The sequence below is a fragment of the Macaca thibetana genome, chromosome 20 (genome assembly GCF_024542745.1).
Source record: "Macaca thibetana thibetana isolate TM-01 chromosome 20, ASM2454274v1, whole genome shotgun sequence".
NCBI lineage: Eukaryota > Metazoa > Chordata > Mammalia > Primates > Cercopithecidae > Macaca > Macaca thibetana.
In genome coordinates, this window is record NC_065597.1 from 32,836,805 (window position 1) to 32,863,987 (window position 27,183).

The 27,183-nt window shown below is 51.9% G+C and overlaps 1 protein-coding gene across 6 annotated transcripts in view; it reads right to left on the reverse strand.

The window, feature by feature from the left end:
- The window catches only part of FANCA (FA complementation group A), an 82,476-nt gene that overhangs the window by 2,290 nt on the left and 53,003 nt on the right, over positions 1-27,183 (reverse strand). The window contains exons 28-42 of one of the 6 annotated variants that reach the window (XM_050772870.1): positions 25,272-25,448; positions 22,487-22,560; positions 19,543-19,671; positions 12,797-12,881; positions 9,945-10,117; positions 8,931-9,039; positions 6,507-6,566; positions 6,260-6,364; positions 5,139-5,251; positions 4,442-4,580; positions 2,339-2,401; positions 1,234-1,339; positions 737-809; positions 364-520; positions 114-206 (exon numbers count right to left, since the gene is read on the reverse strand). In XM_050772870.1, the coding sequence (XP_050628827.1) occupies positions 114-206; positions 364-520; positions 737-809; positions 1,234-1,339; positions 2,339-2,401; positions 4,442-4,580; positions 5,139-5,251; positions 6,260-6,364; positions 6,507-6,566; positions 8,931-9,039; positions 9,945-10,117; positions 12,797-12,881; positions 19,543-19,671; positions 22,487-22,560; positions 25,272-25,448 (1,656 nt within the window). Of the gene's footprint in view, positions 1-113; positions 207-359; positions 810-1,233; positions 1,340-2,338; positions 2,402-4,441; positions 4,581-5,138; positions 5,252-6,259; positions 6,365-6,506; positions 6,567-8,930; positions 9,040-9,944; positions 10,118-12,796; positions 12,882-19,542; positions 19,672-22,486; positions 22,561-25,271; positions 25,449-27,183 lie in introns of those variants that run through there. The other 5 variants (XM_050772871.1, XM_050772868.1, XM_050772869.1 and 2 more) reach the window with 5 other exon arrangements.

The window sequence follows — 27,183 nt, forward strand, 5'->3', positions numbered from 1 at the left end:
GGGGCTCTGGCAGAAACAGTGGCGTCGCATTGCCAGCCGGGCGGGCATGTGGCCCAGGCAGCTGTGATTTCTCGTGTCCCCCACGTGGCCCAAGGTGGGTGTCTTGACGTTACCTCTGCTATGTGTGAGAAGCTCTTTTTCGGGCACCGAGGTATTAACTGCAGCAGAAAAAGACGAGCTTTTGTTATCAATTCCACAGGGTTGCCCTAGAGAGAAAACAGGCAAAGTCACAGGTTAGAAGACACTGAAACAGGGCTGGTGTGTCCCCCCACAATCTGCATTATGTCTTGGAACATTCTCTGGCAGAAGGAGCCTCAGGCTGCGGGGAGCTCCCCTGGAGATGGGACTGGCCCTTGCACCTGCCTGACCCTGGAGCTCCAGGCTCCTGCCGGCTGGAGGTGAAACTGTGCTTGTGTCCCCAGCCACGAAGAGCTGGACCAGCCTCAGGTACATGTCAACAGCAACATGCAGGAAGGCCTCTTCCCTGATGGCCGCGTCGTCGTGGAAGCAGGAGAGAAGACTAGAAGTGAAGACATGGTGACGAGTGGCTACAGACTGCTGGAAAGGTGGCAGGTGATGCCAAGGGATGCTGCTCACGTGTGCCTCAGAGGCACAGGCAACCTTCCCCTCCGGCGGGAGAGCCAGAGCTGCTAAGATGGGGGTCTGGGAAACACTGCCCCTCCCTGACCACGCACGGCTGTGCCCTGCTCCCTGAGCAGCCTGTAGGTGAAGGTACCTGTAGAACGTGAAGGGCAGCAGCCTGGTATGCTGATCCGGGGCCACGCGGAGGAGGAGTCGCCCCAGCCTGTCTGCAACACCAAGAGGTGGCTCAGGCAACTCTGGATGTCTCTGCCTGTTACCAGTGCTGGGGGACACCCCTAGGGGTTGGGACGTGTACCCTGGGAGGCCTGGCTGTGGGGGTGGTGCGGGGCAAACAGCCTGAGCCAAGGATACCTGGGCACCCGTCAGCAGCTGGGAGAGGAAGAGGGTGTGGGGCAGAGAGAGGCAGTCCCCACGATAGGCCATTGGTCCTGGGGTTGACCAGTGAGCCAGTAAATTATCTTACACGTTTGTACTTAATCTGTCCCAACTGAAACGGAGCTTATAAACTTAGCAGAAAGATAGTCATGAAAATGAATGAGTGAACCTCAAGGAGGGCACGTTCTTAACCATTTGAAAGTTGCGTCTGAAAAGAGCAGCCCTCTGCATCCGCGCCTCAGCAGTGTGTCTCACCACTCTCTGTCAGCTGGAAGAGCGCCAGCCAGGGTATCTTCCTCTTCTCTAAACACTCGAGGACTGCAGCACAAACGTCTAAAGCCTTCGATGGGTCCGTGGCACTCTGTAAACCGCAGGAGAGCAGCCCTGAGAATGGCTGACCTGCTGTGCTCCCGCGGGTAGGAGGGCACAGCCCTCAGCACAGAAGGCATTTCTTCTTTGCTTATTGAAAGTCTTAAAACTGGTGACAACCTATGGAAGATAACACTGGGCCTCTGGCCAGAAGAGGCTCAGGTAGGAGGCCAGGGACTTCAAGCACCCACACCAAGGCTGCTGCACCACGTCCTGAAATAAGGCATTGAAAGAAAGGCCCTGCCGGGCGCGGTGGCTCAGCCTGTAATCCCAGCACTCTGGGAGGCCGAGACGGATCACGAGGTCAGGAGATCGAGACCAGCCTGGCCAACACGGTGAAACCCTGTCTCCACTAAAAATATAAACAAATCTAGCCGGGCGAGGTGGCGGGTGCCTGTAGTCCCAGCTACTCAGGAGGCTGAGGCAGGAGAATGGCGTGAACCCGGGAGGCGGAGCTTGCAGTGAGCCGAGATCGCGCCATTGCACTCCAGCCCAGGCGACTGAGCAAGACTCGTCTCAAAAAAAAAAAAAAAAAAAAAAGCCCACAGGCTGGATGCAGTGGCTCATGCCTGTAATCCCAACCCTTTGGGAGGCCGAGGTGGGCAGATCACTGAGGCCAGTTCAAGACCAGCCTGGCAATATGGTGAAATCCCATCTCTACTAAAAATACAAAAATTAGCCGGGCGTGGTGGTGCACGCCTATAATCCCAGCTACTCAGGAGGCTGGTGCAGGAGAATCGCTTGAACCCAGGAGGCAGAGGTTGCAGTGAGCCGAGATCACACCACTGCACTCCAGCCTGTACAACAGAGCGAGACTCCACCTCAAAAAAAAAAAAAAAAAAAATGCTCACGGTGTGGGAGTTCTCACACTTCCGCAAACACAAGGAGCTCCTGAGCCACTCTGGAAACCCTGACTTGGAAACTGGCTGCCCGGTTCCCCCTGCCTGGCCACAGTGGGAGAGGACACCTTGGCTGGTAAGGTCTGACTTACATTTGAGGTCAGATGTGACGAGAGCAGGCCCATCAAGGAGAAGAAGAAAAGGAAAACCAATAGCTGCAAATAAAAACGTGCACTTCTTACTACATTAAAATTACCTGTGCTCTGTCATTCTAAATAAGGCCGAAACGTTCCTCTTTAATTGAAATCTTTTACATCTAGGCCATAAATCCTTTAAGTGGATCTTAGAAAACTTTCCAATCACTTTTAGAGAGACAGCTTGATTGAGAATTAATTACTGCTGGCTGGGTCATTTCATACTTGCCTTTAAACAAAGCTAGAAACAGTTTGAAAAAGTGACAAGAGCCAGAAGGAAGACGGCTGCAGTCTCCTTGGCTGTGCGCAGTCCCAACTCACCATCCTCTCCCTGCAAGGCCTCCTGTCAGAAGTGTTTGTAAAATCCTTGAAGATAAACCCACAGGCTCCATCCTAACCCAGGGCCTGACTATGGACACTGTCCTCTCCACACACTAGGGCCTTAAGGCCCTGGAGCCACTAAAATCCCTTCTAACAAAACTACACAAGAAACCTGAAGACGCATCCAGAAGAATCGCTGTAGGGCTGTTACAAACACCAAAACCCTGGGTACTGCTGTTGGCACAGCTTTCAGCTGGTGTAAGTCGTGTGCTGACATGGCACCTATGCGTTGAGGATCTCGGGCTGCAGCTCTCCTGTGGGATGCTTGTTTCCGTGCCTGTTCTACACACACCGCCCTGGGCTCCCTGCACAGAGGGCTGTGGGTGTCACTGGTCTTGCGGGGGCTGTCAGGCTTCCCAGGGCGCAGCAACCAGGTGGGTCTTAGGCCAGCGTGGTCCCTGGCCGGGAACTCAGAGCAGCCTCCTCTCCCGCTCCTTTCCCCGTGCCTGTGGCTGAGACAGTCGCGTCCTTGCTGCCTCTTGTCCCCGGCACCCCAGCTCTGAGCTGTCTCACTGCAAGCTTATCTGGGGCTGTCCCTCGGCAAGTGAATCGAGGCTACTGCAGCACGAACACAGAAGGCACCACTTGAAGCTGACAGTTTTTACACTGGGCTGTGATGAGGATAAAACTAAGCTGAAGAAAAGCACTTCAAGCCTGGGCAACATAGTCAGACCCCCATCTCTGTTTTACTTTCTATTTATTTATTTATTTATTTTTTTGAGACAGAGTCTCGCTCTGTCGCCCAGGCTGGAGTGCAGGGGCGCAATCTCGGCTCACTGCAAGCTCCACCTCCCTGGTTCACGCCACTCTCCTGCCTCAGCCTCCCGAGTAGCTGGGACCACAGGCGCCACCACCACATCCGGCTAATTTTTTTTTGTATTTTTAGTAGAGACGGGGTTTCACCGTGTTAGCCAGGATGGTCTCGATCTCCTGACCTCGTGATCCGCCCGCCTCAGCCTCCCACAGTGCTGGGATTACAGGCGAGAGTGACTGCGCCCGGCCTACTTTTTAAAATTATTTTGAGACAAGAGTCTCGCTCTGTCACCCAGACTGCAGGGCAGTGGCATGATCTCGGCTCACTGCAGCCTCTGCCTACTGGGTTCAAGCAATTCTCCTGCCTCAGTCTCCTGAGTAGCTTTACAGGCTATGGGATTACAAGCGTGCACCACCACACCGGGCTAATTTTTGTATATTTTGTAGAGATAGGGTTTTACCATGTTGCCCAAGCTGGTCTCGAACTCATGACGTCAAGTGATCCACTTGCCTCAGCTTCCCAAAGTGTTAGAATTAGAGGCATGAGCCACCTTGCCCGGACTAGAGACCCCCATCTCAGAAAAAATTATAAAATTAGCCAGGCATGGTGGCACACACCTGTAGTCCCAGCTACTCCAGTGGCTGAGGTAGGAGGATGGCCTGAGCCCAGGAGAACGAGGCTGCAGCGAGCTGTGATTACACCACTGCACTCCAGCCTGGGCGACAGAGTGAGACCCTGTCTCAAATACATACAACCATTTAAAAAAGTGGAATTATTATTACTAGTAAATTTGAGAGTCAAAGTCTTACTCCAAGCCTCATATTTGTCTTTAGAAAAACGCAGCTCATCAGGCAGGCCCAGAGAAGCTGCATGGATTGAAACCAAGCTTGCGAGAAAAGAGTCAGTAAAATAATTTCCTCTCTTGCCTCCTCTCTCTCGCAGTCCAGCTTCGTTAGCTGCTTCCTGATGTTTTCTTCCCTGACTTGTTGAATCGCAAAGTGCAGTGCAGCAGCTGAGAGCCAGGCCGGGTTAGGTGCCGGGGAGGCGGCATCAGGGGAGAGGAAACTGGGACAGAGAAAACGGGGTCAGTGCAGGGCCTTACAGCCAAGTCCTTATTCCCACCTGTCGCCTTTGGGGCTTGCCTTTCCATCAGAGGACACAGAAGGGCTTCAGGACCATCAGAAACTAGGTCTGCATCCCCCAACATCCCCAGGTCCACTGAGAGTCTGGGCAGGTGCTGGTACTGCCCCTAGCGCATCCTGGCGTTCTGAGAGCTCCTGCTGACAGGAGGCAGCCGGCTGGGTCCTGTCCACCTTGCCCTGTGCTCTTGGGCCCCATCTGCGTAAGTTTTGGAAGAAGAGGCCTTATTTCCCTCAGTTCTGCCTGCCTGGCCCTGTGACTGGATCAGGCAATTCCCTCCTAGAACGGAGAACAAAGGACTACCTGGGTAGCTGGGATTACAGGCACCCACCACCACAAGAACTCGGTTCTTTTCTCCCTGCTCACTCAAGACGCTGCCCACACCACTTTCCTCAAGCAAGCCAGGGTGTTTAGGAGATGACCTCGAGCAGGTCCTGAAGTGCATCTGGGCAGGCACACCCCGTCCTCACCACCCACACGTACTCGCTGGCAAACTGCCGGCCTTCTTGCAGCTTCTGCAGTTCCCGGGGCAGTGGGCTCTGGCAGTGTCTCCTCCACTGGCAGAGCAGCACAGGCTCCAGGCTCGGCCACCACAACTAGAGAGAGAGCAGGACACAGATGAGGGGGGCTGGGGTGGACACACCTCCGCTGCCACAGCTATGACAAAGCCCACAGCGCTCCTACAGGCCACCACGGGCCCACACTCACCCTGCGCTCTAGAACTCCAAAGCCAGTATCTTTTTACCTCAGTTAAGGCTCAAAGCAGTTCCATGAGGCATTATTACCCACACTCATGGAAGACGTGGAATTTGGAGAAGGAAGAGCCTGGCCTAACGAAACAGTGAAGGGACCACACTGCCCCTGAGCTGGGAATGCCTGGTCCTTTGATGTCCTCAGCTGAGAGCTGGCGTTCTAAACACGGAAGAGTTCATTTATCGTGAATTCCACTAACTGAGCTACAACTCGGTGCAAATGCAGCTTGGGGAGCTCCTTGGGGAACATGCTGTGCTACGGGAGAAAAAGGCCCTGTGTCCCTGATAACTGAGAAGGGGGGGCGACAGCTGTGGTCTTCAGGACTAAGTGAGCCGTCACGGAAGTGAGGGAAATGCTGCCCCCACCACTCCCGGGACCCTGGGCTGTTAGGGGAGCCTGCTGAGCTCTGGCGGGAGCTGAGGTGAAGTCTCTGCTCCGAAGTCCCACGAAAGCGTAGTCGGGCGCCAGTGGGCCACGGTTATGCTCTCGTGAGGGGCACAGGCAGCCGCCGTACAGCCTCCAGCCAATTCGTAACCCAAGACAGTGAACAAACAAGCCCTGCACCCTGTGGACACGAAGGTGCTGTGGGGTCTGAGCGGGGTCCACAGGGGAAAAGTCCTGAGGGTGCCCATGGCTGGGGCGGTGGGGGCGAGGACAGTTCTAGGAACTCAGGACATGCGGCCCTCATCTGCCGCGAGCTGGCATCTTTAACTGTGGCCTCCATGTCTCCCGACGCATTTTCTCTGAGATGGTAACACCCCGATGGAGAAGTGCTGCAGAGTCGCCAGAGGCAGCCGTGGAGTCTCCCACTCATCCCCAAAACAAAACTCCCGACAAGACAGCTGGCCTACCAGAGCAGAGGTCAAAATTAAGGGGCATTTTGTCTGGCACTTGGCCAATATGAAGTCGACCATCAGGGAGGGGTCTCTGCTCCGCAGACAGGCGTTCAGGAGGCCCTGCAGGAGAGAACGCACCAGGAGGTCGGCGGTTTGCGAGGACCCACAACCAGCGGAGTGCAGGAACTCGCAGGAAGCTGACAGGAGGACCCACCCCCAGCATTCTGAGAAGGCCATGGGAGGGGCTGAGGGAGCAGCTTACCCTGAAGAAGTGGGCAGTGATGTCCTGTGTCAGGGCACCTCCGTGGGAACAGAAGTTTCTCTACAAGAGAGTTCAAGGCAGGTAAGAAAAGGCGACAGGAAGAGAGGCGAGACCAGTGTGCAGAGTGGCTGCTGTGCAGATTCTGTTGTGAGAAAAACACTCACTAAGGCTTGGCGTGGCCACCATGGATGGTGCTCCTGGCTGACCGGGCCTGGAGCCCTGGCTGTGCTGTCCTGAAACTTAACGGCTTCCTGGGCAGCCAGATCCTGCAGCTCAGCAACTCTGGCCCAAACAGTCTTGTAGGCTCCAGGAAGAAGCCAGGAAGGCACAAGCGGCCACAGGGAAGGGGACGCACCCGAAGCCAAGATCTGTGGTGAGGATGACACTAATACCACGGCCCGACCATCCTCTGGCTCCTCTATCCTTCACTAACCAAGTGCTGTCCATGGTGTTTTCCGGTCTGTCGGCTGTCACGTGCCATTCTGAGAGCTTTCCGAAAAACAGCCTTTCGTAAGAATTCAGAGGAAACCATAGTGATTTTCTTAAAGCTTTTGCTAGTCTCATGTCCTCTGCTCTCCTTGTCACATTTTAAAGTGCTACACAAGCCCGGGCACGGTGGCTCGTACCTGTAATCCCAGCACTTTCGGAAGAAGCCAAGGTGGGTGGATCACGAGGTCAGGAGTTCAAGACCAGCCTGACCAACATGGTGAAACTTCATCTCTATTAAAAATGTAAAAATTAGCCGGGTGTGGTGGCGGGCACCTGTAGTCCCAGCTACTCAGGAGGCTGAGGCAGGAGAATTGCTTGAACCCAGGAAGTGGAGATTGCAGTGAGCTGAGATTGCGCCGCTGCATTCCAGCCCAGGCAACAGAGCAAGACTCTGTCTCAAAAAAATTTTTTTTGAGACGGAGTCTCGCTCTGTCGCCCAGCTGGAGTGCAGTGGCCGGATCTCAGCTCACTGCAAGCTCTGCCTCCCGGGTTTACGCCATTCTCCTGCCTCAGCCTCGGAGTAGCTGGGACTACAGGCGCCCGCCACCTCGCCCGGCTATTTTTTTGTATTTTTTAGTAGAGACGGGGTTTCACCATGTTAGCCAGGATGGTTTCGATCTCCTGACCTCGTGATCCGCCCGTCTTGGCCTCCCAAAGTGCTGGGACTACAGGCTTGAGCCACCGCGCCTGGCCTAAAAAACTTCTTCTTGGCCGGGCGCGGTTGCTCAAGCCTGTAATCCCAGCACTTTGGGAGGCCGAGACGGGCGGATCATGAGGTCAGGAGATCGAGACCACCTTGGCTAACACGGTGAAACCCCGTCTCTACTAAAAATACAAAAACTTAGCCGGGCGAGGTGGCAGGCGCCTGTAGTCCCCGTTACTCGGGAGGCTGAGGCAGGAGAATGGCGTAAACCCGGGAGGCGGAGCTTGCAGTGAGCTGAGATCCGGCCACTGCACTCCAGCCTGGGTGACAGAAGCGAGACTCCGTCTCAAAAAAAAAAAAAAAAAAAAAAAAAAACACAAAAAAAACTTCTTCTTAAATAAATAAATAAAAATATAAAATGCTCCAGAGCTGGCATGGAACCTGAATTCCATCTCTCACATTTGTGCATCTTCAAAAACAAGCATCTGTCTCCCCTGCTCTGACCAACTGGGTCCCTGACGCTGACCCATCCCCACAGCAAGGGCCACTTCGTTTTTTTTGAGACAGTCTCGCTGTCACCCAGGCTGGAGTGCAGTGGCGGGATCCTGGCTCGGTGCAACCTCTGCCTCCTGGGCTCAATTAATCCTCCTGACCCAGCCTCTCAAGTAGGTGGGACTACAGGCATGCGCCACCATGCCCAGCTAATTTTTCTATTTTTTGTAGAAACAGGGTTTTGCTGTGTTGCCCAGGCTAGTCTTGAACTCCTGGGCTCACGTGATCCCCCCGCCTTCCCAAAGTGCTGGGATTACAGGTGTTTAAGCCACTGTGCCCGGCTACTGGTTAACATCATTCTGCAACTCACACTGGGCAGTGTCTAAAACGGAAGACAATGGGGCTGCCTGGCAGGCAACAGCAGTAGTCAGATCACCACAAGGCTTTTTCACACGTGAAGCATGTTGAGATTAGAAATAAATGAACTGAGGTGCGTGGCACACAAAATGGTCTGTACGATTCCATGCGTCAAAATTATTAAAACTTGAGGGAAACTAAAGGAACTCAAACTTTGGAGAAGGCAACCTACAGCTGGTTTGGTGACATGCTGGCCGCCGTCCTGGCTGTGGGTAGGGGCCCTCCCTCACACGGCATTCCAGACATTGTTCCCTATTTGACTTTGAACCCTTTCTTCAGTAATTTGCACGGTGAATTCAGGACACGCATGGAGGTTGCAAATGCTGCTGCCAGTGCCACAGGCACCGACAGATCAGATGGACACATGCACACGGGGCACCTACCATCTCAGAGTTGACCAAGTGGAAGAACTGCTCGCATCTGGCAGTGATGGGCTGTTCGGCCTGGAAGCTGCTGCCGCAGAGGACAGACGAAGGCAGGCGGAGGAGGATCCTGGAAAGAAGGGGCTGTATCTGTGGCGACCGCACAGCATACACTCTGCTCCCTCCCAAGGGCTCAGACTCTCAGAGCAGCAACCACACCCTGAAACCCAACGCCACTGTTGGAACCGGAGCCGTGGCCTGTGTCCCTCTGTCCCATCCAAAGCCTGCACTCTGAGCCCAACTCCCCTTTACCGTCTTGGCCCACTGCACTCAAAACGTGTTACCAAACAACTTTTAACAGTTACATAATAACCAAGTGGATGATGCACCAGTCGGTCTAGTGAAGCAATTCCCTACGACTGTAAAATTAAATGACTTCGATTTAATGACTTCGCGCTTATTATAAATGCAGCTGCCATGGGCATTTCTGAACAGTTTTCCCTACTTTGACAGGAGCTCCTTCTGCGACGTCCCTCCACATCTGAGCAGGAAGGTTTTTTGTTGTTGCTGAGACAGAGTCTCACTCCGTCGCCCAGGCTGGAGTGCAATGGCACGATCTCGGCTCACTGAAACCTCTGCCTCCCATGTTCAAGCAATTCTCCTGCCTCAGTCTCCCGAGTAGCTGGGATTATAGGCGTCCGCCACCACACCCAGCTAATTTTTGTATTTTTAGTAGAGACAGCGTTTCGCCATGTTGGTCAGGCTGGTCTCAAACTCCTGACCTCAGGTGATCCACCCACCTCAGCCTCCCAAACTGCTGGGATTACAGGCGTAAACCGCCTCGCTCAGCCGGAAGGTTTTAATCAGAAGCACTTTAAACCCTCTGGATCCTCCTCTCCGTGGCAAGTGCTACAGAGAGGGACAGGCTTGGGATGGGAACACACAGACAAGTAAGTAACGGGAAACGAACTCGCTACAAAGAAACTCTAGGACCGTCATGAGATGCTGCCCTGCCCAGGTGGTAGTAGGTATTACCGTTTGTACATGAGCAGCTCCCTCTGTCTCTGAAGCCTGGCAGCCACGTTCCAACCGCTTGTCAGAGCCTGGAGTCGTCGGCAGAAAATCCCAAAGAGGAAGTGCCCCTGGGAAGGGGTGTGGCCGAGAGGCACCGAGGGGTCCTGCTGCAGCTCCAGGTCAGCTACCATCTCCTGGAAAAGAGGAGGATGCTGGCACAGGAAGGCCTCGGGGCTCACTGCCCAGCCAGTCGGGTACCCTGACGGCGGGGGGCGTGGTGTCAGGGAAAGGTCTCCACAGGGGACAGGGCAAGAAGGAACAAGTGGGGCAAACTATTTCAACTGGAAATCACTTTGAAATTGAAATTGCAAATATAGAACAGTGCAGGCCGGGTGCTGTGGCTTACGTCTGTAATGCCAGCACTTTGGGAGGCTGAGGCAGGCAGATCCCTTGAGCCCAGGAGTTAGAGTACTGCTTTTCAATTAAGAAAAACAGCCGGGGCCGGGCGCGGTGGCTCAAGCCTGTAATCCCAGCACTTTGGGAGGCTGAGACGGGCGGATCACGAGGTCAGGATATCGAGACCATCCTGGCTAACAAGGTGAAACCCCATCTCAACTAAAAAATACAAAAAATAACTAGCCGGGCGAGGTGGCGGGCGCCTGTAGTCCCAGCTACTCGGGAGGCTGAGGCAGGAGAATGGCGTAAACCCGGGAGGCGGAGCTTGCAGTGAGCTGAGATCCGGCCACTGCATCCCAGCCTGGGCGACAGAGCGAGACTCCCTCTCAAAAAAAAAAAAAAAAAAAAAAAAAAAAGAAAAACAGCCGGGTGCTGTGGATCATGCCTGTAATCCCAGCACTTTGGGAGGCCGAGGCAGGCGGATCATGAGGTCAGGAGACAGACCATCCTAACACGGTGAAACCGTCTCTACTAAAAATACAAAAAATTAACCGGGCGTGGTGGTGGGTGCTTGTAGTCCCAGCTACTCGGGAGGCTGATGGAGAAGAATGGCTTGAACCCGGGAGGCAGAGCTTGCAGTGAGCTGAGATCACACCACTGCACTCCAGCCTGGGCGACAGAGCAAGACTCCATCTCCAAAAAAAAAAAAAAAAAAAAAAAAAAAAGAAAAAAAAAAGACCAGATATGGTGGCTCATGCCTGTAATTTGGCACTTTGGGAGGCCAAGACAGGCGGATCACCTGAGGTCAGTAGTTCAAGACCAGCCTGGCCAACAAAATTAGCCATATAAAAATTAGCTGGGTGTGGTGGCAGGTGCCTGTAATCCCAGCTACTCAGGAGGCTGAGGCAGGAGAATCGCTTGAATCCAGGAGGTGGAGGTTGCAGTGAGCCAAGATCCCACCACTGCACTCTAGCCTGGGTGACAGAGCAAGATTCTGTCTCAAAAAACAAACCAACCAACCAAAAAAACCAGCACAAGGACACCCATGTGCCCTCCACCCAGATTAACCTCAGGCTAACATTTTACCCCACACATCATTTTTGCCTCACAAGTCTTTTTTTTTTTCTTTTTTTGAGACAGTCTCAGTCCGGCTGCCCAGGCTGGAGGGCAGCAGTGCAATCCTGATCTCTCGAGCTCAGTTGATTCTAAGTCAGTCTCCTGAGCAGCTGGGACTGTAGGTACACACCACCGAGCAGCTGGGACTGTAGGTACACACCACCGAGCAGCTGGGACTGTAGGTACACACCACCGAGCAGCTGGGACTGTAGGTACACACCACCGAGCAGCTGGGACTGTAGGTACACACCACCATGCTCAACTACTTTTTTGTATTTTTAGTAGAGACAGGGTTTCACCATGTTGGCCAAGCTGGTCTTGAGCCCCTGACCTCAAGTGATCTACCCGCCTCAGCCTCCCAAAGTGCTGGGATTACAGGCACAAGCCACTGTGCCCGGCCGGCTGTGTTTTTTTTTTTTTTTGAGACGGAATCTCGCTCTGTCGCCCAGGCTGAAGTGCAGTGGCCGGATCTCAGCTCACTGCAAGCTCCACCTCCCGGGTTTACGCCATTCTCCGGCCTCAGCCTCCCGAGTAGCTGGGACTACAGGCGCCCACCACTTCGCCCGGCTAGTTTTTTGCTTTTTTTAGTAGAGACGGGGTTTCACCATGTTAGGCAGGATGGTCTCGATCTCCTGACCTCGTGATCCACCCGTCTCGGGCTCCCAAAGTGCTGGGATTACAGGCTTGAGCCACCGCGCCCGTCCCGGCTGTGTTTTTTAAAGAAGAATAAAGATCAGGTGCAGTGGCTCACGCCCATAATCCAACAATTTTGGAGACTGAGATGGGTGGTTCATTTGGGCCCAGGAGTTCGAGACCAACCTAGGCAACATGGCAAAACTCCATCTCTACAAAAAATCAGCTGGATGTGGTGGTGCACTCAGGTGCACACTGTGAGGATTGCTTGAGCCCAGGAAGTCAAGGCTGCAGTGAGCTATGAGCGCACCACTGTACTCTAGCCTGGGTGACACAGCAAGACCCTGTCCCAATAATAATAATAATAATAATGATTATTATTAAGAGGAATAACCAGATGGTCTCACTGAGGAGAAGGAGCCAGGTGGGTCTAGGGAAAGCATCTGGCTAAGGAGTTAGGAGGCCCCAGTGCTGGGGGAGGGGAAGACAGGGGCCTGGCACAGAAGACACATGGGTGGCCAGCACCAGTAAACGCCTGTTGACTGACAGTGAACACACACAGGTACATGCTGTCTACCTGTATAGATCTCAGGTGATCCACCAGCCTCGGCCTCCCAAAGTACTGGGATTACAAGCATGAGCCACGACGCCCAGACTATAATAAACATCTTAATAGGATGCAGCTTAAATGAAGTGAACGCACTGAGTTGTGGCATCCTCAAACTCACCTGCAATCTGGAAATAATGTCCTCATTTCCTGTGCGGCCACCAAAGACCAAATTGGAATTCTCTGAGTGGTCATAACTCCTTGAGCTGAAAACAAAATACAATAAAATCTTCCTCAGTATCGCCTAATAGTGCTGGAGTTCCCAGTTCTCCTCCTGCCTCCAGAGTTGAGTGATGGCTGTGCTTTTCTGACAGTGTGACCTCACATTATTCAACAATAAACAACAAAAACTGCCACAAAATACTACCAACCCCAACCCAAGAAATACAAAAATTATGTACCATGACCAGGGGGGTTTCTCCCAAGAATGCAAGGACAGCTTAACATCCCCAAATCAATAGAATGCAGTTTTCAGTAAAATAAAAAGCAAAAACCACAGGATTATCTTAACAGATGCAGAAAAAGCACTTGATGGAATTTAACATCCCTTTGTGATAAAAACACTCAATAAACTAGGAACAGAAGGGGATCTTCTCAATCTGGTACCTGGCATGTATGAAAAACCCACAGCTAACATCAAATTTAATGAGGAAAGACTGAAAGCTTTTCTTCTAAGATCAGGGGCAACAAGGATGTGCTCTCTACACTCAAAGCAGTGTCGCTGCCTCTACTCAACAATGCACTGGGGCCGGGCGCGGTGGCTCACACCTGTAATCCCAGCACTTTGGAAGGCCGAGGCAGGCGGATCATCTGAGGTCAGGAGATCAAGACCATCCTGGCCAACATGGTGAAACCCCTTCTCTACTGAGGTCACACTGGCTCACACCTGTAATCCCAGCACTTTGGGAGGCTGAAGCATCACCTAAGACCAGTTCAAGACCATCCTGGCCAACGTGACGAAACCCTATCTCTACTAAAAATACAAAAAATTAGATGGGTGTGTTAGCAGGCACTAGTAATCCCAGCTACTCGGGAAGCTGAGGCAGAATTGCCGGAACCCGTAAGGCGGAGGTTGTAGAGAGCTGAGATCCTGCCATGGCACTCCAGCCTGGGAGACAGAGTGAAACTCTGTCTCAAAAACAAACAAACAAAAATTAGCAGCCAGGCGTGGCAGCGGGTGCCTGTAATCCCAGCTACTGGGGAGGCTGAGGCAGGAGAATCGCTTGAACCCGAGAGGCGGAGGTTGCGGTGAGCCGAGATCACACCGCCACACTCCAGCCTGGGTGCCAGAGCGAGACTCCGTCTCAGAAAAAACAAAAAACACTGCCCTGGGAGTTCAAGCCGGGGCAATTCACCGAGAAAAAGGAAAGCATCCAGATGGGAAAGGAAAAAGTTAAACTATCTCTGTTCACGGATTATATGATCTTCCTTTTGTTTTTTTTTTGTTTGAGACTGAGTTTCACTCTTGTCGCCCAGGCTGGAGTGGCAGTGGCATGATCTCGACTCACTGCAACCTCTGCCCACTGAGTTCAAGTGATTCTCCTGCCTCAGCCTCCCAAGTAACGGATTACAGGAGCCCATCACCGGCCCGGCTAATTTTTGTATTTTTAGTAGAGATGCGGTTTCACCATGTTGACCAGGCTGGTCTCCAACTCCTGACCTCAGGTGATCGCTCACCTCACCCTCCCAAAGTGCTGGGATTAAGGCGTGAGCCACCGTGCCCGGCCAGATAATGATCTTATATATACAAAACCCTAAGGAACGGATACAAAAACACTCGTAAGAGCTAAAAAATGACTCGGGCCAATGAATACACAAGAATCAGTGGTGTTTCTATACATTAGCAACAAATGATTCACAGTGAAAGGAGACGCTCTCACTGCCCCACAAGCAGCCCTATCAGGATCTCAGCTACTTCTGTAGACATTGACAAGCTCATCCCAAAATGAGATGCAACTACAAAGCACCCAGAAAAGCCAAAACAATCCTGGAAAACAACAAAGTTAGAGGCCTCACACTTCCCAATTTTAAAACCTACTACAAAGCTTCGGTCATCCAAATGGTGCAGTGCATACAGACATACAGACCAAGGGACACAATGAGCCAGAAATAAATCCTCACACGAACGGCCACCTCACTTTTGACGAGGGTGCCAAGATCATTCAGCAGGGAAAGATGTGTTTTCAACAAATGGTGCTGGGACAACTGCGTGGCCACATGCAACAGAATGAAGCTGGACCACCTCACACAATTTTTTTTTTTTTTTTTTTTGAGACAGTCTCTCACTCTGTCGCCCAGGCTGGAGTGCGGTGGCACAATCTCAGCTCACTGCAAGCTCCGCCTCCCGGGTTTACGCCATTCTCCTTTCTCAGCCTCCCGAGTGGGGACTACAGGCGCCTGCGCCTGGCTAGTTTGTATTTTTTTTTAGTAGAGACGGGGTTTCACCGTGTTAGCCAGAATGGTCTCGATCCCCTGACCTTGTGATCTCGGCTCAAAGTGCTGGGATTACAAGCCACCGCGCCCGGCCAATTTTTTTTTTTTTTTTTTTTGAGACAGTCTCTCACTCTGTCGCCCAGGCTGGAGTGCAGTGGCACAATCTCGGCTCACTGCAAGCTCCACCTCCCAGGTTCAAGCAAATCTCCTGCTTCAGCCTCCCGAGTAGCTGGGATTACAGGCACCTGCCACCACGCCTGGCTAGTTTTTGTATTTTTTTAGTTTCGCCATGTTGGCCAGGCTGCTCTCGAACTCCTGACCTCAAGTGATCCACCAGCCTCAGCCTCCCAAAGTGCTGGGATTACAGGCGTGAGCCACCATGGGTGGCCCAAAATGTTTTTTGATCCATCAAAATGGATCAAAATCCTAAAGAGCTAAACTAAAAACAGATGATCTGAACTTTATAAAAATTTAAAACCTTTGTGCATTGAAGGATACGATCAAGAGTGTGAAAAGAGAATTAACAGAATGGGAGAATACATATCATATATTTGATAAGAACTTTATCTAAAATATATAAAGAACTCATACAATTCAGTAAGATAAATACAGTCATGAACTGCTTAATGACAAGGATCCATTCTGAGAAACTCATCTTTAGGTGGTTTCCTCACGTGAACATCAAAGTGCACCGACACAGATCAGAGCCCTCCGCACACCTAGGCCACATGGCATGGCCCACTGCACAGACCTAGACAGCAGACCCCCCGCGCGCCTAGGCCACATGGCATGGCCTGCTGCACAGACCTAGACAGCAGACCCCCTGCACACCTAGGCCACATGGCATGGCCCACTGCACAGACTTAGCAGACCCCCCGCACACCTAGGCCACATGGCATGGCCCACTGCACAGACTTAGCAGACCCCCCGCACACCTAGGCCACATGGCATGGCCCGCTGCGCCCAGGTTATGAACCAGCACAGCATGGAACTGTACTGAATACTGCAACTGGAACACAACAGTATTTGTGCATCTAAACATAGAAAAGGTACAGTAAAAACACAACTTAAAAAAAAACTGACAAAACAACTATGGCTTTATGGGATTAGTGTCATATATGTGGCTCATTGTTAACCAAAACGCTGTTATGCAGTACGTGAATGTAACCCAGTTTTCAAATGGGCTGAAGATATGAATAGATATTTCTCCAAAGAAAATCTACAAATGGCCAATAAGAAAATAGAAAGATGCTCAAAATCACTACCCATCAGGGAAGTACAAATCAAAACCACAATGAAATAGCACTTAATACCCACTAGGATGGCCACCAGCAAGTCCGGCCTAGCACAGAGGCTCACACCTGTAATCCCAGTACACTGGGAGGCCAAGGCAGGCAGATCACCTGAGGTCAGGAGTTCGAGACCAGTCTGGCCAACATTGTAAAACCCCATCTCTACTAAAATTACAAATTAGCCACCAGGGCCGGGCGCGGTGGCTCAAGCCTGTAATCCCAGCACTTTGGGAGGCCGAGACAGGCGGATCATGAGGTCTGGAAATCGAGACCATCCTGGCTAACATGGTGAAACCCCGTCTCTACTAAAAAATACAAAAAACTAGCTGGGCGGGCGCCTGTAGTCCCAGCTACTTGGGAGGCTGAGGCAGGAGATGGCCTAAACTCGGGAGGCGGAGCTTGCAGTGAGCTGAGATGCGGCCACTGCACTCCAGCCTGGGCGACAGAGCGAGACTCCGTCTCAAAAAAAAAAAAAAATTAGCCACCAGGTGAGGTGGTGCCTGTAGTCCCAGCTACTTGAGGGGCTGAAGCAGGAGGATCACTTGAGCCCAGGAGGTCGAGGCTGCAGTGGGCTGAGATCTCACCACTGTATCCCAGCCTGGGTGACAAAGTAAGACCCTGTTTCAAAATAAATATATAAGACACAGTAAGACTCTGTCTCAAACAAACAAAGTAAATGGATAAACAAAATATGGCTGATCCTTCTGTTCTGCAGTGAGCAGCTCTGTGCAAACCTACCCATAAAGGCTGGGGAAGTTGGGAAGCTGGATAAAGAGGCTGAACAATCCAGTTTCTCAGACAGAAATGTTTAAGGGCTTACAGACAGAAGCCATGTCTTGGGCAGCCTAGAGAGATGATGCATGCCTGCAGTGCTACCCCCAGGCGGGGCTTCTATACCACAGGGAAGGATTATTGAAGTCAACCCCTCAGGGAAAAGCAAGAATGCTCTGTGAATCTAACCGCTGGATTTAAGGTGGAAAATTTGTTTTTTTTTGTTTTGAGATGGGGTCTGTTACCCAGGCTGGAATGTAGTGGTGTTATCACAGCTCACTGCAACCTCTGCCTTTCAGGCTCAAGCAGTCCCACCTCAGCCTCATGAGTAGCTGGGACCACAGGCACACCATGCCTAATTTTTTTTTTTTTTTTGTGGAGACAGGGTTTCACCAGGCTGGTCTCAAGCTCATGAGCTCAGATGATCTGCCTGCCTTGGCCTGTCAGTGCTGAGATTACAGGCATGAGCCACTGCGCCCAGCCTCAAGGTTGTTTTGACCTAAGAGTGGGATTTAAGGTAACAGCAGATAAATGGGAAATCTCAGGAGGCATTCTTGGAGTAGGGTTAACGGGAAGTCACCCACGATAGAGGTGCGTCAGCTTCCACACCTTCTGTGAGTGTCAGTCGGCCATAAGAAGGAAGGGTGTGCTGATACAGCCCCCACACCTTCTGTGTCAGTTGGCCATAAGAAGGAAGGGTGTGCTGATACAGCCCCCACACCTTCTGTGTCAGTTGGCCATAAGAAGGAAGGGTGTGCTGATACAGCCCCCACACCTTCTGTGAGCATCAGTCAGCCATAAGAAGGAAGGGTGTGCTGATACAGCCCCCACACCTTCTGTGAGCATCACTCAGCCATAAGAAGGAAGGGTGTGCTGATACAGCCCCCACACCTTCTGTGAGCGTCAGTCGGCCATAAGAAGGAAGGGTGTGCTGATACAGCCCCCACACCTTCTGTGAGCGTCAGTCGGCCATAAGAAGGAAGGGTGTGCTGATACAGCCCCCACACCTTCTGTGAGCGTCAGTCGGCCATAAGAAGGAAGGGTGTGCTGATACAGCCCCCACACCTTCTGTGAGCGTCAGTCGGCCATAAGAAGGAAGGGTGTGCTGATACAGCCCCCACACCTTCTGTGAGCGTCAGTCGGCCATAAGAAGGAAGGGTGTGCTGATACAGCCCCCACACCTTCTGTGAGCGTCAGTCGGCCATAAGAAGGAAGGGTGTGCTGATATGTGATACAACACGGATGAGCCTCAGAAACATTCTGCTCAGCCAAGGAAGCCAGACACAAAGGGCCACATACTATGTGATTCTATTTATATTAAATATGCAAAAAAGGCAAATCCATGAACAGAAAATGGATTCCTGGTTGCCACAGGCAGGGGACATGGAGGAAAGGTGCATACACACTTGCCATCTGTACTGAATGCTGAAGCTGTAACACAATAGTTTGGAGCTGCAGGCAAGAGCTGCTGGGAACAAAGCCTGGACAGCCCCAGGTACACTCCGTCCATCCTTCTGGCCCAGATGCACCACCTCAGGAACTGCTCTGTCCTGAGAATCCCTCTCAGATGGAGAGAGGCCCACTATCTGCTAGGCCATTTGTGCTGTGCTTCGCACTTGCTCACCTGGAATACCAGGTGACAGAACAGAAAAACGTTGTTGCCATTTTTTTTTTTTTGAGACGGGTCTTGCTCTGTCGCCCAGTCGGCTCACTGCAACCTCTGCCTCCTGGGTTCAAGCAATCCTGCTGCCTCAGCCTCCCAAGTAGCTGTGCCTACAGGCGCACACCACCACGCCCAGCTAATTTTTATATTTTTAGTAGAGATGGGGTTTTACCATGTTGGGCAGGCTGGGTCTCGAACTCCTAACCTCAGGGGATCCACCCACCTCAGCCTCCCAAAGTGCTGGGATTACAGGTGTGAGCCACCACACCCGGCCCAAAGTTGTTGCACTTAACAAGTCTATACACATAAAGAAACAACTGATTAAGGAAGCTTGCCTTTATTTTGTACTGACTTAGATTTGCCATGTGATATGCTCGAGTGTACTTTGCATAACACAATTGGAGTGAGAGAAAAATGTATTCTTAGAGCTGCCATGATTTCAAGTAAGGCCTCATTGGTGTGTGACGGTTAACACTGAGTGTCGGCTGGACTGGGTTGAAGGATGCAAAATGTTGATCCTGGGTGTGTGTCTGTGAGGGTGTTACCAAAGGAGATTCACATTTGGGTCTGGGCTGGGAAAGGCAGACCCACCCTTAATCTGGGTGGGCACCATCTAATCGGCGGCCAGCAAGGCCAAAAACTCCCCTTTGTATATATCCTATTAGTTCTGTTCCTCTAGGGAACCCTAATACAGTGTGTGCTGCTAACCTGTGGTGGAAATCCATCAGAGCGTTGACAAGAACGGTACACGCAGCCTCCAGGTCTCCGTCACAGCCTCCTGAAGCAGAGGACTTAGGGAGAAAGTGCTCATAGATCGCCCACTGGTGGAAGTCCTGCCTGGAACAGCAAACACTGACATCAGTTCTGAGAAATGCTTCGCGACCAGCAGTTCCCCATAACCAGGGAGTAGGCCCACAGTAAGGAACACACAGCACTAGTGAGAGCTGGGTTGAGACTGGCGGCTCGGGACCTTGGAGTAGGAATGAGACCTCACTGTCTGCAGGGTGGGGTGCCTGGGGCTGTGGGAAAGGCCTGGTCTCAGGAGTGGCCTTTGTGAACCGCCCCCCTTCCACTGATCAAAGGCCACTCAGGATGACATCCCACTGGGTAACTGCTGGCCACATAGCGGATGAGCTTGGTGAACAGAACAGGCAAGCACAAAAATGTAGGCTGTCAAGTCACCTGAGGGCACCTGAGCTACTCACAGGCCCACCGGCCGGGGATGGTGAAGCAACCTGCGTCCAGACTGTGGGCTCTGTGCATATGGACAGGAAAGGGCTCAAGGACACACTCACTCAAAACTGTGGTGGCTACACCTATAATCCCAGCACTGTGGGAGGAGGCCAAGGTGGGAGAATCGCTCGCGCCCAGGAGTTTGACATCAGCATGACCAACATAGGAAGACCCCCTTCCTACCAAAAATAAAAAATTAGCTGGGCATAGTGGTGCCCGCCTGTGGTCCCAGCTACTGAGGAGGCTGAGGCAGGCGGATCGCTTGAGCTCTGGAGAGGGAGGCTGCAGTGAGCCATGACTGCAACACTGTACTCCAGCCTGGCCAACAGGGTGAGACCCTGTCTCAAACAAACAAACAAATCTGCAGTGCACAGAACCATCAATACTGCAATCCATTTACACAGAAAGAGCCAAAACCAGGAAAATGCAACCATGCAAATATGAGTGCTAAGGGGTGTGTGCTCTACCCACACTGTCTGGAACTGGCACAGAATGTATCTAAGTATCACTTAAGTAATTGAGAAAAGAAAGAAAATCCCAGGAACACATCTCAACACGACTTCCACGTAGCAGTGACCTGCGTGGTAAGGAGAGGTCCTCATGACCCCACGTAGGAGACCAGTCCCTCCCTCTGACCTCCTTAGATTCCACCCTGGAGAGGAGCCAGGAGGAGAAACAGGAGCGTGTGGAGGAAGCACCTGCAGAGCGGGCTTGGCACAACCCGAACCATCGGCGCCCGTTTTGCCGCAGGCAGCAGCGAGTTGTTGTTTCTGTGGCCCCCGTTTTCCTTTTCCTATTACTTCTACTGGTTTCATCCAGAATCGGATGCCAGGATCCAGGCGCAGGAGACAGTGCTGCATGTGCCTGGAGGGCCCCTGACGGCCAGAAGGACGAGGAACACAGGGTGGCTGATGCCAACCCTCTCCTGAGTCTGGGTGTGGCAGGCACCCCGAGGCTCATGTACCCAGGAGGACGCTCCCTGTCTGCAGTGACCACATTCCCCTCTCCCTGACCTCCACCCTAAACTCCACAGCCTCAAACCCAAGGGCCCTCTGGGCTCCCTACTCCTATGTCCAGAACAGCACAACTGACCTCTCCAGTGGTCTCAGTCATCAGCCCTGGGACCTAGGGGGGGTTCAGTGCTTCATTTACCCACTTCCTGGTGCCCCCATGTCAAGGCCAGCACCTCTCCTCAAAGTCTGCACCACCTGCTCCACACCAGCCTCTTCTCCTCCCTGGTCATTTCCTCTCACACGGCCCTGTCTGGTATCTCCAGAGCTCATTCCTACCTTTAATCTACTTCTGTGTCTACCTGCGTGTTGCCAGGGCCAGGACGCAGGTGTACAGCTCCTGGAGAGCAGCCACAGCCCAGCCAGGGCAGGGTGAAGTCTAAGTGGGTGCCCTCGATGTGCCACATCTGCCCTCATCGATACACAGGTGCCATATGAGCAGCCTTGTCTCTTTCCCTCTATACTCCCTGCTTCTAGAACACTCTATAAGTGTCTACCACATGGTAGGAGCTCAGTAAATGTTTCTTAAATAAAGGAATAAAAATTGAAATTGGGCAACCCTCCCGGGTGCCCCCACCACATGGAAACTTTACGTTCAATTTCGCTTTAATAAATCTTGACACCAAAAACAAAACAAAACAAAACAAAAACCAATTAAAATTGTGCTCAAAGATTAACAGTTGGCCGGGCGCGGTGGCTTAAGCCTGTAATCCCAGCACTTTGGGAGGCCGAGACGGGCGGATCACGAGGTCAGGAGATCGAGACCATCCTGGCTAACACGGTGAAACCCCGTCTCTACTAAAAAATACAAAAAACTAGCCGGGCGCAGTGGCAGGCGCCTGTAGTCCCAACTACTCGGGAGGCGGAGGCAGGAGAATGGCGTGAACCCGGGAGGCAGAGCTTGCAGTGAGCTGAGATCCGGCCACTGCACTCCAGCCTGGGCGGTAGAGCGAGACTCCGTCTCAAAAAAAAAAAAAGAAAAAAAAAAAAAAAATTAACAGTTAAACAAAACATTAAATTGAGGATAAAATGTCAAAACGTAGGCTTTAAGACAGTGTAGAAAACTGTGTAACATTTTAAAGGGAAGCTCCTTTTTCTTTTGAGATTGGATCTCACTCTGCTGCCCAGGCTAAAGTGCAGTGGTGTGATCTCAGCTTGCCGCACCCTCTGCCTTCCAGGCTCAAGCAGTGTTCCTGCTCTGCCTCCCAGCTGGCTGTGATGACTGGCATGTGCTGCACGCCCAGCTAATTCCTTTTCTATTTTTTGTAGAGATGGAGTCTCCCTGTGTTGCCCAGGCTGACCTCAAACTCCTGGATTCAAGAGATCCTCCTGCCTCAGCCTCCCAAAGTGCTGGGGATTATAGGTGTGAGCCATCACGCCCGGCCAGGGTAGCTCTTTTCAACACATACCGTTCAGTATCTGAAAGAGCATCAGCTTCAGGCTGAATTTCCAGCTCCAGGTGTAACCAGTCTTGGTAAGTTAACTGAGAGAAAGGGAGCAATTCAATACAATGAGGACAGAACACACAATCCACCGCAGGTTTATAAAACAGTTTGTCATTTCATCTCATACACAGCCCTCCGTGTCCCTGTGTTATAATGAAATTGCAGCTGAGAGTTCTACAGGAAAGAAACTTTAGTTTTGTCAAGAATTGTTTCTTACAAGATTTCCCTAGCACAAAGATGTTAGCACTGTAATCCTTTATTTCCAAGTATAAAACGGCTATTTTAGTCTGGGCAACATAGTAAGACCCCATCTCATTTAAAAATTGCCTGGGTACAGTGGCTCATGCCTGTAATCCCAGCACTTTGGGAGGCTGAGGCCAGCAGATTGCTTGAGCCTAGGCAACATGGCAAGACCCCGTCTCTACAAAAGATTTAAAAATCAGCCAGGCATGGTGGCACGTGTGTGTGGTCCCAGCCTCTTGGGAGGCTGGGGCGGAAGGATCGCTTGAGCCCAGGAGGTCAAGGCTGCAGTAAGCAACAGAGTGAGATCTATAAAAAGGAAAAAAAAAGAAAAAAGAAAAAAGAAAACAACAACATTCTACAGCTATTCACAGTAGCATACCTTCGTTTATTTTTGGGAACAGGGTCTGCTGCCCAGGCTGGAGTGTGTGCAGTGATACAATCGTAGCTCGTGGCTGGCTCTGCCTCCTGGACTCCAGCATCCTCCCCCTCAGCCTCTCAGATGGCTGGGACTGCAGGTGCACATCACCATGACCAAGTAAGTTTTTTAAAAACATTTTTAGTAGGCCAAGCACGGCGGTTCATACCTGTAATCCCAGCACTTTGGGAGGCTGAGGCAGGCGGATCATGAGGTCAGGAGATCAAGACCATCCTGGCTAACACGGTGAAATCCCGTCTCTACTAAAAATACACACACACACACACACACACACACAGGGCTGGGCACGATGGTTCACGCCTATAATCCCAGCACTTTGGGAGGCCGAGATGGGCGGATCACGAGGTCAGGAGATTGAGACCATCCTGGCTAACACGGTGAAACCCCGTCTCCACTAAAAATACCAAAAATTAGCTGGGCGCGGTGGCAGGCGCCTGTAGACCCAGCTACTTGAGAGGCTGAGGCAGCAGAATGGCGTGAACCCAGAAGGCGGAGCTTGCAGTGAGCTGAGATCGCACCACTGCACTCCAGCCTGGGCGACAGAGTGAGACTCTGTCTCAAAAAATAAAATAAAATAAAATTTTAGTAGAGACAAGGTCTCACTATGTTGACCAGGCTGGTTTTGAACTGAGCTCAGGTGATCCTTCCACCTCGGTTTACCAAAGTGCTGGGATTGTAGGCATGAGCCATTGCATCCGACTTGTGTTAACATGTTTCCTGTCTGTAAATCTTAAAACAGTTCCATGAATCAACAGGGACTAATTTCAATATGTTGATTTGTGGACTAATCTCCAAACCTCACATTGCAGGAAAAGCAGCAACACTCCTGCCGCGCACTCCTATCTGGGTAAAGGCCGAAGCTGCCGAGCTCCGCGCAGGGACACCCACAGATGCGGCACAGCCAAGGGAGCAATGCAGGAAGATTCCCTCCGAGCTGCTGGTGGGCACAGAGCTATTCACTGCCTCCTTTTCTTTTTCTACTGCGCCTGGTCATCATTCCTCACATCAAAACACAGCATCATACTTACTTTTGTGTAGCTAACATAGTTAACAATAAAAAAAGCAGAAAAAGTAGTACAATAACCTTGAGGTTTTTGTACTACTAACCTAGAGATGCCACTCAGCGTCTCTAGGCTCACTCCTGTGCGCCTGGCGGGCGCCTGTAGTCCCAACTACTGGAGAGGCTGAGGTATGAGGATCGCTTGAACCTGCAGAGGCTGCAGTGAGCCAAGACTGCACCACTGAACACAGCCAGACATTGTCTCAAAGAACATATCACTAAAAATAAAAAAAGAAGTTTGTGTTGGGAGAAACTCAGAAAGTATAGCAGGGTTTCTCTGTATTTATTTATTTATTTTTTTGAGTCAGGGTCTTCCTGCGTCATCCAGGCGGGAGTAGAGTAGCGTGATCTTGGCTCACTGCAACCTCCACCTCCCAGGCTCAAGCGATTCTCCTGCCTCAGCCTCCCAAGCAGCTAGAACTACAGGTGCCCACCACTGCGCCCAACTAATTTTTGCCTTTTTTGTAGAGATGGGGTTTCACCATGCTGCCTGGGCTGGTCTCAAACTCCTGAGTTCAGGTGATCCACCTGCCTTGGCCTCCCACAGTGCTGGGATCACAGGTGTCACAGGTGTGAGATGGAGTCTTGCTGTGTCCCCGGGCTGGAGTGCAGTGGCCGGATCTCAGCTCACTGCAAGCCCCGCCTCCTGGGTTTACGCCATTCTCCTGCCTCAGCCTCCCGAGTAGCTGGGACTACAGGCGCCCGCCACCTCGCCCGGCTAGTTTTTTGTATTTTTAGTAGAGACAGGGTTCACCGTGTTAGCCAGGATGGTCACCGTGTTAGCAGGATGGTCTCGTGTGATCCACCCGTCTTGGCCCCAAAGTGCTGGGATTACAGGCTTGAGCCACCGCGCCCGGCCATGTATAATTTCTTAACAGCTGCACATGAGGCCACAATGATGTCAGTCAAGATTCCAATCAAACCACCTAGGTGCTGCTGTTCTTGCCTCTGAGGAGACAGTCTGCACACACAGGATGTGGCACGATGCAGGGGAAGGAACGGTGACCTACATGAACATCTTCCTCTTTCAACAGCTCTCGGAAGGTTCTGTGTGTCCAGAGAGAGAGGGCAGCTCTCTGCCAGTCTGCGGAAGGAAGGTACAAGGGTCTCCAGGAAAGGCTGGCTGCGTCCTCTTGAGAAAGAGGCTGTCGGGCCTCTGAGAACAATCTGAACACAAGGAACTGAAACTGAAACAGACAGTATCATGCAAGTTTCACTGGGAGCGGTTAAGCCAATGCTCAGGTGGAAACAGACCATCAACAGCCAAGCCACACACACAGCCCCACGTTCAGGAGACCTCAGTCCAGCCCCTGGGAGGGGGCAACACACAGCCCCACGTTCAGGAGACCTCAGTCCAGCCCCTGGGAGGGGGCAACACACAACCCCACGTTCAAGGGACCTCAGTCCAGCCCCTGGGAGGGGGCAACACACAACCCCACGCTCAGGAGACCTCAGTCCAGGCCCTGGGAGGGTGCAACACACAACCTCACGTTCAGGGGACCTCAGTCCAGCCCTTGGGAGCGTGTAGAGCCCCTCAGTGGTCATGGCTGTGCACAGCGCTCCAGGGAAGAGACGTTCCTGCCATCTGACTGTTTCCTTGAGCTAAATGTCTGGAAGCAGAATTGCAGGAACAAAACTGCCTCCCAGGGGTAGGGCTGGTTTGGTCCTGGGTCGTGAAACCGCCCATCTCTAGGCCTTTGCCAGGAATGGCGTTGCCACCAAAAGCGCACACCACTGGACAAGCGAGACACGCTATCGGTGCTGCGTGACCGTGTCCATCTCTGCCTCTAAGGAGACGAGAGCCTCCCACGTTTACAACCGGACTGCTCCAAGGACGTGACCGTGTCCATCTCTGCCCCTGAGGAGACGAGAGCCTCCCATGTTTATAACCGGACTGCCGTCCCTGCCCAGTGCGCTGGGTGGGGACCATGTTGCCCTCTCCTAAGCTCCAACACCATGTTTTCTTTAAAAACTTGGCACCAGAGGCAAAGTTCCTCAGAGGAAATAACTGGAAATATGTGCACCCTGGATCCTCAGGGGCTGCTCCCAGATTCTGACTTAATTTATCTGGAAAGGGGCCAGGAATCTGTAGTTTCAAAAGCTTCTCAGGTGATTCCGATGTGAAGCCTGCAGTTGAAAACCACTATTTATTTTATTTATTTATTTATTCAAGGCGGAGTCTCGCTCTGTCGCCCAGGCTGGAGGGCAGTGGTGCAATCTCGGCTCACTGGCAAGCTCCGCCTCCCTGGTTCAAGCCATTCTCCTGCCTGAGCCTTCCAAGTAGCTGGGATTACAGGCGTGCGCCACCTCGCCCAGCTAATTTTTTTATTTTTAGTAGAGACGGGGTTTCACCATGTCAGTCAGGTTGATCTCAATCTCTCGACCTGATGATCCACCCACGTTGGCCTCCCAAAGTGTTGGGATTACAGGTGTGAGCCACCGAGCCCAGCCTAAAAACCACTATTTTATACTTGAGGCGTTCATTAAAATCCTATAAAAGGACAACACTGGTTTCAGTGCCATTTCACCTTTGCTTTTGACATTCAGGGTTTCCAATGCTCATCTTTAAATTCCTTTGTCTGGGCCGGGCGCGGTGGCTCATGCCTGTAATCCTAGCACTTTGGAAGGCCAAGGTGGGCGGATCACTTGAGGTCAGGAGTTTGAAACCAATCTGGCCAACATGGTGAAACTGTCACACTAAAAAATATATAAAACAATTAGCCGGGCGTGGTGGCAGGTGCCTGTAATTCCACCCACTTGGGAAGCTGAGGCAGGAGAACCGCTTGAACTTGGGAAGTGGAGGCTGCAGTGAGCCGAGATCGCACTACTGCACTCCAGCCTGGGCTACAGAGCAACACTCCATCTTTAAAAAAAAAAAAAAAAAAATTCCTTTTTCTGAACAATGTAAGGAACATTTACTAG